The 11,450-nt window shown below is 34.6% G+C and overlaps 1 protein-coding gene across 1 annotated transcript in view; it reads left to right on the top strand.

Annotated features, from left to right (window-relative positions):
- The window catches only part of LOC129228336 (fibropellin-1-like), a 43,991-nt gene extending 33,367 nt beyond the window's left edge, over positions 1–10,624 (top strand). Inside the window, exons 14-15 of the mRNA XM_054863015.1 lie at positions 5,360–5,402; positions 10,374–10,624. Coding sequence (XP_054718990.1) covers positions 5,360–5,402; positions 10,374–10,520 — 190 coding nt within the window. The 3' untranslated portion in view covers positions 10,521–10,624. The remainder of the gene's footprint in view (positions 1–5,359; positions 5,403–10,373) is intronic.
- Positions 10,625–11,450: the final 826 nt, after the last annotated feature.

The following is an 11,450-nucleotide window of genomic DNA, read 5'->3' on the forward strand; positions in this document are numbered from 1 at the left end:
CGGGTTCTTTGGTAGAAAAATCTACAAAGGGTTATATGACTAATGAACTTTTTACAGAATTTCTAAAGCACCTATCTAGATTTAAAAGTGCAGGAAAGTCCCTCTTAATATTTGATGGAGCGGCTTGTCACCTAGACTTAACAATCGTTGAAGTCGCCGATTCTCTCGATATATCATTATACGGTTTACCTTCGAACACCACTCATACACTCCAACCCCTTGATAAAGCCGTCTATCGATCATTTGAACACCACTGGGATGCAGAAGTTTTATCATTTATAGAACAAATCCCAAACAAAAAGCTCACCAAGGCACCGTTTAATGTTATTCTTTCAAATGTCTGGTCTAAATGCATGACACATAGTAACATTACAAGCGGCTTTAAAGCCACTGGTTTGTATCCATTGAATCCACAGGCTATTTCAGAAACAGCTTTTGCTCCGTCTGTATTAACAGAAATTCCAGCTCCCGAAGCTGACAAATTTCAAGAAAAAAATTCGCGACCTCGCACCTCCCTCACGCCAATAACCCCAAGGTCTTCCACATCGACAGCACAAGATGAAATAATTAATAGTACCAAAAACAAACTTCCTGGAACGACGTACGGCATGGTTTACGGTTCTAGTTCGGACGATGAAGAGGACAATGTACCACTAGCCCAACTAAAAAAAAAAAAGCATTTCAGGAGCTTATGCGTACTCCAGTAAAAAATACTGAAAAAACATCAATTTTAAGAAGATAATCTATTAATTATCGAGGAATTAAAAGTCACCAAAGAAACTGTTTGAAGAATATAGAAAAGAGAAAAAAGCAAAAAATGACGTCAACCTTCAAAGAAAGACGATAAAAAAAAATACCAAAAAAAAAAAAAAAAAACGATGCTAATTGGTACTGTCACGCTTGTGAGGAGGATAAAATGATCGACATGAGGCCCTGTTCAAAATGCAACAGGTGGTATCATGAACAATGCGTCGGTTTGACAGCCGATGACGAAGATATTTTTGAGTGCCTTGACGGCTGTTATTTTTTATTGAGCAATCACGATTGCTTATTGCTTTCATTTGACTGTCTTTGGCGTTGTGGTTCCTTTTTCAGCTTGGACCAGGGCTGCAGCACCACCGTCCACCGGCGGCGGCGCGGCTGGTCCTGAGCACTGTCCCCCGAAATCCACCTTTGCTGGGCGGTGGCGTCCATGTCCCACACACACGAACGCCTACACACACACACACACGAACGCCTACACACACACACACACACACGAACGCCTACACACACACACACGAACGCCTACACACACACACACGAACGCCTACACACACACACACACGAACGCCTACACACACACACACGAACGCCTACACACACACACACACACGAACTCCTACACGCACACGCACGTACACAACACTCACTCACACACATGCATACATACACTTACGCACCCACACACATGCGCCTACACAAACACACACGCTCGTGATTGCGAAAAACATAATTTGAATTCAAGATGCCAAAAATTTAAATTAATTTTTTCAATTTTTTTTTTATTTTTTTTATTTTGAAGATTTTCAGCATGAGTAATGCTTAAGGATATTACAAATGATTTCAATTACCAATGTTAATAGCTTATTTTGATTATTTACGAGTGTTAAAATATTAGGCCTTATTACCCTACCGTAGTATAATAAGGCCTAATTGCAAGGTTTTTTTAAATAATTAATTTTATGTTTGTTTTCGGCAAGAAAGGCCGTTTTTTGTTATTTTCGTGTAGTAATTGAATGGTACTTTAATTAAATTTGCAACTTGCTGATTCGGATCCTTTTCTTCCCATTTTATTCCAAATCTCCCTTAGGTAGGCCTTATTACCCGCACCTACCTTATTTCGCCTTTGATTGGAGCTCCTTCATAGCAACATTATCCGGAGACTTTAATTCCGCCCATGATTAGGGTTCACTCAATCTGGCGAGGCCGTAGCAATAGTGAAGTAAAATCATCGAATGAAGAAGCCTCGTATATTTTTACACTGGTGACTAAAAATGTTTTTTACCACAGTGTAAAATCGATCTTCATTTAACTTGATGCGATTCAGAAAACCTATTCGCAATAAATCTTGTTTTTCTCAGAAAACTGGTGTAAACACTTGAAATCCAAAAACTTTACCCGAAAGTAATCGGTGACGGTTCGGAATTTTTTTAGTGCTGATCAGTGAAGAAAATGTTTGTATTGAATCAGTGGAATGGTAAGGTAAAGCGCCTTTGTTGCTTGCTTTGGGTTCTTGATTCAAATCTCGGCAGCAGCATATGTGTTTATTTGTGGTCGATGTTTTACTTTTTCTGGTCATGTTTAAGTAATTCGGACCGTACATAAACCTGTATCCTAGCGATTCAAAACGGCTCTTTGTGCTGACCAGATGCATTTGTCAATTCCGTAAGGGATTGATCGTTTGTGTTAAATACTGTGAACCTGGAAAGAAGAAAGAATTCATCAACCGTCTTAAAGGAGTAACTTTAATGAATCAGGATGATGCATTGAGATGCATAACAAGTTAAATTCGTATTATCTTATGATTAACTCAAAAGGACTGAAATTCTTCACTGTAAAAACGATTCAGAAACGTTCCTGGAAAATAATGGGCAGCTGATGTGCCCAATTTCTGCCAGTAACATACCCTGAAAAAGCCAGGAATGTTTTCCGCTAAAATTCAGTAACCTTCCTGAAATTGTCCTGGAAGCCTCCTGAAAATTTCAGAAATCTTCTCGTTTATTGCCAGTCGTGTCTCTGTAACTTTAAAGTGAACAGCTGGGCGCGTGGGCACCTTTCTGATTTGTTTAGAAAGCTCCAAATTCAGTATCGGAAACAGTGCCACAGAAAAGTCAGAATTGCAAGTAGGAATTAAAAATTTTGCTCTCCTGTAATTCCACACAGTCCATGCACGTAATCGCTCCTTTTCAGAGCTTAATCCTCTCTGGAAGGGCCGTAATCAATTTGAAGCTGATGCATTTTATAAATACGCTCAGCTAATCTTTAAACTGGGAGCTAAAAATATTTTTCACAACAGTGAAAAGTCTGCATTCGTGCAACGTGTAGAAATTCATGAAAGTTCTTGACAAAGATACTTGATTTTTCCAGGAAGTGGATAAAAACCATTGAAATCCCGAAACGCGTTAAACGGAAATAATCAGTAACGTTTCGGAATTTTTTTGGTGCTTATTGACAACGATGTATCTGATTCTTAATGTCAATTCTTTCATCTAATACTGTAAACCAGTGGTTAATACAGCAGAACATTGTTTTTGAAAATTTCGAAAACAGTTATTATTATTTTTTCTTTTTTTTTTCTTTTTTTGCCACTGATCTACCGCTGGAACTTATTTAGTTGAAAGATGAAAGACGCGAAAGATACAATGATGAGGGCTTAAATGAATACAATGCAAAATATGGTCATACAGTAAAAATATATTTTTTAAAATCTTCAGTGGACAGGGCATCAATCTTAAATTTGATTGTACTACTTTTGATTGGTTTATCCTTTTTGACTTACTTTATCGTAAAATTTAAGAAACGAAGAAGAAAGCATAAAATAAATCTTAGTGGATCGTAAAATTGCCGCTCAAAATAAAAAATAAATGAAATAAATCATTAAATACAAAAAAAATCAAAGATAGGATTTTAGAATATACTGCTTTGAGATGCGGAAATTGTGCGTCTGTTGGTCTGCCAATTTGCTATTTAAATGCTTTAGTACCCAAGAAAGTCATTTAATTTCCTACCTTGGAGTTTTAACTACTATGTGTTCCAAAAACAACGATCCACTTCCTCAGAAACATTGATACATGGATTTCTTTTACAAGTGTTTCACTGTAAAAAAAATCCGAAACGTTACTGGTTATTTCCGTGGAACGTCTCGGGATTTCACATGTTTTCACCTATTTCCCCGTAAAAACAAGTATCATCCCAAAAAAGTTTCCTGAATTGCTACAAGTTGCACGCGTGCAGACTTTTCACTGTTTTGGAAAATACTTTTAGCAACCAGTTTAAAGATTGAATGAGCGTGTTTATTAAGTATATCGACCTAATGTTTCTTACGGCCTGTCCAGATTGACTAAGCTCCCAGTGAGAGCGAAAATGTCAAAATGGATAGCTAAAGCTTTGCAAAGCAGGGATCGCAGGCAAGAGATATATGCTTGGTTCCTTCTTGCATAGCTTTGGCCGTGGTCACTCTGATTTTTATGGAGCCTTCTTGGTAAAGTAGGAAGGTTCTAATCAATTACACAAAACCTACTTAATTTTTCTAGAAGGTTCTAGAGACATTACTGGCTTGAACAAGGGAGATTTCGCACGTCTTCATAAAGTTTCCAAGTCAATGTCAGAAAGATTACTGACTTTTAGTGGAAAGCGTTCCTGATTTTTCCAAGATATGTTATTGGAAGAAATTGGGCACATCAGCTGCCCATTATTTTCCAGGAACGTTTCTGAATCGTTTTTACAGTGTTGAAGAAATGATCTTCTTAGAAGAAAGAACAACCATCGCTTCCTGAAAACCGAAAGAATAATCATATGAAGAAGTGCGTCAGTTCTATCTATAAAAGTACGGAAAACAGCTGCCAGTCTAACGATTCCACCTGATCCAACGCCACTAAACTTCTTCGCTTGGGGCTACATCAAATTCCTTGCGTGCATGATTAAGGGTATAAGTATCCATCAGTTGCGTGCAAGGATTGTAAAAGCAGTCCATAGCATTACAGGGTATCAACCATTGAGAAGAGATAAAATGGAGGGAATGAATACTTTCATTCTTGAAGCAAAGTCCCCAAGTCACGTGATAGGTTTTAAAGAAAAACATTGGAAAAAATCAGGTTTATTTCGCTAGTTTCACGCGAAACGTGTCAACTGTTCGTCGTTGTTGCGTCCCGAGACTTGAGGTCTTTGACTCAGCTTTTGCTAGCCTTGCTCCCTCCATTAACTAATTCCTGCTCTAAGGTATCAACTGTATTTCATTCCAATAAACGTTGGTCTCTGTGTGTGTTGAGGTACAGGATTGACAGGTTCAACTACATTATATTTCTATTTATGCTATGTTCCTTGTTCTACGTATATATTGGTTTGTTTAATTCAACAGACTGATCATGAAAATGAATTTTTATTTTTTATCACACTGTTTTTGTGATATACGCATAGTTTGGCAATGTGTTTCCCAAAACTGCAATTATTTCTTAGTAATTAATAGGTTTTACACCTAATGTGCTGACAGTCTCTTACCATACATTTTGAATGTTTCAGAAAAATTTTGGAATAAGGTTTGAATGTACCCCATAGTTGAATATTTTTCCTCAATTTCTTTTATTTTCTTTATTTTTAGGAATGATGGGTTTCAATATAGGAGAGGATGTTTTGCTGAAACGGTAACATAGCATTTCTTTTTCCCCATGTTAATGAATTCATTTTCTGCATTTACATGATATACCAGCCTGAGTAAAAAATTTAAGGTCAGTAAAAAAAATTTCAGAAAATGGGAAAATGAAATTGAAAGGATTTTAATATCATTGAATTATTAATTATTATTGTTTATTTGTAAGAAATGACGCAATATACAGGTTTTGTGAAGTATTCAACTACTAGAAAAAAAAGGGGTATAACTTAGTATTTCTGCCTGAGTAACAACTTTAAGGCCACTAGTATTTTTAAAAAACTATATGTACATATACTGGAATAAATATCATAGCAGTTAATAAGAATGCGAAAACATTTCAACTTGTAACTTTTTTCATTAATTTCTTTGAAGTTTTGGTGCTCTTTGTGAATGTCGAAAGGTAAGAAGTTAACTGGTCATGAAAGAGGGCGGACTGAAGTTTTTTCTTCAACAGGGATGAGTAGCTGTTCTAATTCGAAAAAAAAAATAGAAAGATTGAAGACTGCAGTCAATATGTTTTTAAGATTGAAAGACAATTATTGCAAAAGAACACCGGTAGAAGACCTAGAGTTTTGTCCTCAAGTGATGAAAGAAAGTTTGAAACTTACGTCAACTGGAAAATACTCAACCGGGAAACTTATTCAAACAACATACTTAAATGTTTGTCAAAAGACGATACATAACACAATTAGAAGGTGTGAAAGTTTTATTTAGGCAGCAAAATTGGTTAAGCCTCAGTTATTGAATGGCCACAAAATAGAGCGTTTGAACTGTAGCCAGAAAGTCATGACCAATGGACGCAAATATTTTTTTCTGATGAAAAGAAGTGGAATTTGAAAGGACCAGACGGATGGAAGTACTATTGGCAAGGTTTAAGAAAAGTAAAAGACATATTTTCAAAAGGATAATTAGGTGTAGGCTCTGTCATAACTTGAGGGGTGCTTTGTTTGCAATGGCATGGGCTCGGTTGCGTTTGTTTTGGGTAAAATGAACTAACAAGCATATCAAAATGTCCTCACAAGGTCATCTTTTTCTAAATTCTGAGATTATTGCTGGAAAAAAATGGAAATATCAGCATGACAATGCATCTATCCATTTGAGTAAAAGTACAAAAAAAAATGGTTCCATGTAAACAATGTTGATACTTTGAAACGGTCAGCTAAGTCTCCAGATCTCAAATCAATCGAGATCTTATTGGGCGACATAGCAAGACGAGTTTATACGAATGGGAGACATTTTACTTCATCAATAGAGCTTAAACCTACTGTCGAATATGAATGGTATTAAAACAGATCCCGAACTTTGTCAAAAACTTGTTTCATTTATGAAAACACGAATATTTGAAGTAATTCGAAGAAGTGGCGCTTACACAAGCTTCTAAATGTTTCTATTTTTTTTAATTATTATTATTATTCCTGTGCTTTTTTCTATGCTGGCTTTAAAGATTTTACTCAGGCTCAAATGCTGATATGTAATATTTTCTGATAATGAAATATTAACAAATGATTTTTCTTGTCTTTTTTACTTGCATTTAAGGTTCATAATTATCACTCAAATTATGTTTTGATCACCAGTTAAAGATGTGTCCAATTTCTCAAAAAAGTTAACAGGCCTTAAAGTTTTTACTCAGACTGTATATACAAATCTGTTACATATCTAAGGTAATTCTACGATCGATGCCCAATTTAAGGAAAAGGTATTCTAAATATTTCGTGTATTAGCAATCACAGTGAAAATGTGTGGTAAATACACATTATTGATTGTTTATTATTACTAAGTAATATATTTCCTCCATACTGTAATTTTTCTACGAAACATGTTATGAAACTATGACTGCTACATTTAACCATCACTTCTGATGCTCTGGGTGAGATACCGTACTCATATAGGAGAGATATCCTGCCAGTTAAATTTAGTAGCTTTTGAAACTTAAAAGGTTTTAACAGCAGTTAATGTCTATAACACATTTGATTTAAAAAAATTTAAACAGTGACTAATATAGTATTAGACAACTGAAGACCACTTCTCCCCCGATTGGTAAGGGTATCTCTCGGTATTGGTGGGAGATGTGGAGTGACTTTCCATCGCCGTCCAACAAAGAAATCCTGAACAACAGCCGGTTTGATTGAAATTTTGACAACACGAAATACAGTAACACTATCAAAATCAACATTTTGTGCACATAATTAAAGTTGATTGCAATTTGAAGAAAAACATATAATTGATATTTTTTTAAGCACAATTTTCAAGAGAAAAGGGTGCTACTTCAAAAATATAAATAATAAGGATAATTAATTATTAAATGATTAAAAGTTATTTAATATTTTAGAAAAAAAAACATATTTTTCAAACACAATCTTGATTTGAGATAAGAATGACTAAAAATATACTGGTGCAGTAACAAAGTCGTGATCAGTATAGAATTTCACAATTGGTAAGATGGTCATGATCAGTAAATTGTTGGCTTTAGTAAGTTAGTGAAAAACATAACTCGTCTTTTTTTTTTTTTTTGAATTTCATACAAGTAAAAGTTTAAGAGGAAAATAAAAATAACAATACCTGTTCACAAAAAATTTAAAATTCTCATACCCTAAGTATTAATTTTTCTTAATTTCAGTGTAAGGAAAAATAAAGATTTTTGCTTGTAAATAAAATTGAGAAGGTTTTGAACATTTTTAAAAGCATTTTTATCAATAAAACAGTAGGTTTTATAGTTTGAGTCGGTAACAGGGGGGGCGGAGGGGAGAGGAATTTAAGATGGAAGGCTTGAGTAAACCTAAAATAGAAAAGAAAATGTTTGTAGTCTCCAATTTCTCCACAGATGCAATCTGGAGAGTTGAGGAGTGTTCTTTTAAAAAAGTAAGAATGGGTTCCATGATTGGTAAGAAATTGATTAAAATTGGTGTTGAACAACCTGCTAAAAGAAAAATTCGGGAGGATTCCAAAAGTTCATCTTGCGTTTTCTGCATTATTCCAGTAGTCTTGCCAATCAGCAAGAAGGGTATTGTTGATGATAGTTTTAAGAACTTTAATTGGGATTGGAACATGAAAGTTAGTAGGAAAAGAAATGACCCATTTGGATAAAAGTCGGCTGAATCATTACCCAAATTATTACTATGACCTTTGATCCAAGAAACCGTGGTGAAATTTTTATTTTAAGGGGGTTAACTTGAGTACCAAAAACAAGAGAGGAAGAAGGGAAATAATTCATTAAGGCGAGAATGGATGAAAGGCTGTCAGAAATAATATGAAAGAAAAATGGAGAAGTGATAGAAGAGCAGAACTTATAAATCCAAATGCTAGCTTGATTTACAGCGGTGTGTTCGGCTTGAAAAATAGAGTTTTCTGACTTGAGAGTTAATGAATTAGAAAAAAAAGGAAAAAAAGAAAAAAAACGTCATTCTTATAAAAAACAAAGAAAGAGCAGGCAGTACCATTATCTGTCCTTGAACCATCCGTATAAATATAATAATGATCGTCATTAAAGTTTAATTTTAAGGAATGATCAAAAATAAAATCGGAGAAAGAGATTTTGTAACTGTGTGAAAGAAGTTTTAATTTCAAAGTTATTTGGATCATAAGAAACATTTTCAAGCAGAATTTGCTTTGAATTTTTGGCGAATTGAAAGAAAATATTTTGATAGTGAAGGTACAAAAACGAAGGAGGCATGCCTGCAAGGACTTGGATAGCTTCAGTAGAGGTTGATCTATGGGTTAAAAGTAGAAGAAAAAGTCATTGAATAGTAGAGAAGATATTATAATAATAATATAGTATTAGAATAATTAACCACTAGAGACAGGATTTCAAAAAAGAAACAAAACACGAACTATTTCAAAATATTTCAAATAAATATTTTTAAAGGAGCAGAGAATTTCTAACTGTACGGTTTAAAACCGTAGTTATCAATCTTTTTCCACCTGCGCCCCGCTTTTTGTGTGTAATAATACGAACCCCACCAAAAGCACGTTATTTATTACTAGTGGTACCCGCAGGGCTTTGCCAGTAGTAGAAAATTAAAAGGTCTTTTGGTTCGACTGTATTTTTACCAACAATGTATAGTGAACTTCTCACCAATTGGTTTGCCCATGTTACGGTTCATGTTATGATAACTTGGTAATTGACTCGTCCATCTTAAGATAATTTTTCTCGGGAAAATCTTCTTAAAATTGGAATAGAAAAAGAAAAAAATCGAATTTTCAAAAAATCGCTTCGAGGTGCACACCCCCGTGCTACAAACTAACTTTGTGCCAAATTTCATGAAAATCGGCCAAACGGTCTAGGCGCTATGCGCGTCACAGAGATCCAGACAGACAGAGATCCAGACATTCAGACTTGCAGCTTTATTATTAGTTAAGATGAAATGAGTTTGATTTTATATGTAACTGTTAACCTGTTAAAGTTTAATTGTATATTGCTCAGTTCGTGCAAAATTTGCAGATACTACGCACATCAATAGAGTGTGTCGTTCGTTTTGTGTAAGTTTACGGGTTCTGTTTGTAATCTTTTTAATAATTGCTTTTAGCAGAGTAATTGCGTAGGAAAATTTCGGGTGAAAAGTAAACACAATTTAAGAAGAATTTGAAGTGCTGTAATACCTAGACAAAGGAGAAAGTGGTACAGAATTGGCTGCTGAATTTTTGCTTTCGGTAAGGCGACAATCAATGATAGAAACAAAAAGCGGGCAAAAATTCAACGTTTTTGATCCGTAACAAGGGACAGAACAATATGAACAACGCCATTTCAACAGTTTTGTTTTATCTAAGTTTTCCAACCTTCACTTCATAAGCTGTTCGGGCCTATCCCGAACTTCGGATAACGTGATCCGTATTTCTGAGGTTCTACTGTATTTTTACAAGCATATTTTCTACCGTTTTGAAATTTGGTGACACTAAATCCACAGTGATTTTGTTCATTTGTTTCAGTTGTACTACTTTTTGATCAAATTACTGTTTTTTATTTTAGGTTTTCTTTTGTAACAAAACACCTGATGATTCTGTGGAATTAGGACATCAAAGATCGTCTGATAATTTCAGGGAGGGATCAGGGCTGCAACATTCGGCAGTCAATCACGGTTATGGTTCCGCCATACGTGAAAGCAGAAGCTCATGAAAAAAAAAGTGTGGACTGTTAGCATAACATTTTAGATGTAGCATTTACAAGGTGTTGAAAGCTTTTGGGTACAAAAAAGAAACTTAGTTTTATGCAAACTTAATAAAGATAAATCTTGTTTTATGCTGTATCTTTTATCTATAACCAATTATTCAATTCAGCTGCTTTTAATTATGTATTTATTTTTTATTTTTAAAAAATAATTTTAAAGATTTTGCAAATCAAACGTAAAGTTCATGTTCACTTCATTTTAGGAAAAGTAACATTATTCTTTCCGAAAACTAAATAAAGATGGCGCCACAATTTTTATCACACCCTGGCTTTTGATTTCGCGAATGTGGTTGTTTCCTTCTCAGTCAAAAGTAATACTTTTAGTCACTAAAATTGATAGAATAAGCAAAAAAAAATAAATAACGTGGTCCCAGAAAATTCTTTCATTTTCCCAACAGTTATTCGTTAATTAATTTCTTAAAATGTCCGATTTTGCAAGCAAGGCGTGGTCTTGATGACGACACAAATGATGCTTTTTGGCGCATTTTGTACCGCGTTTCCACGTTATGATAATCAAGAAGCGAATTAAAATTGCGCTCTACGCTTGCTATCAACCATATCGTTGCCAATACACGTGAGTAAAGATGCGAATTAAATATTTTGCTCTGTGAATGGCAACACAGAATGGCATTTCATCATTTGTGATGTCATCGACAAGAAATAGAAACAATGAAAGCTCAACGATTTAAGTTTTTTTTTAATATTAAACTTAAACAAATTATTTGAAAAATTGTTAGAGCCTATGTTTTTAAGCATGTTTTTTCAGAAAAAAATACTTTACACATTTTGGAAACGACCCCATTATCAACTAAATTTGCGGTTCTTGAAGTTTTCATCTGCAGTGAAATGGGAAATCCTGTTACAACGAGTATCAATTCA

Source organism: Uloborus diversus, chromosome 8, assembly GCF_026930045.1.
Source record: "Uloborus diversus isolate 005 chromosome 8, Udiv.v.3.1, whole genome shotgun sequence".
Classification (NCBI taxonomy): Eukaryota; Metazoa; Arthropoda; class Arachnida; order Araneae; family Uloboridae; genus Uloborus; species Uloborus diversus.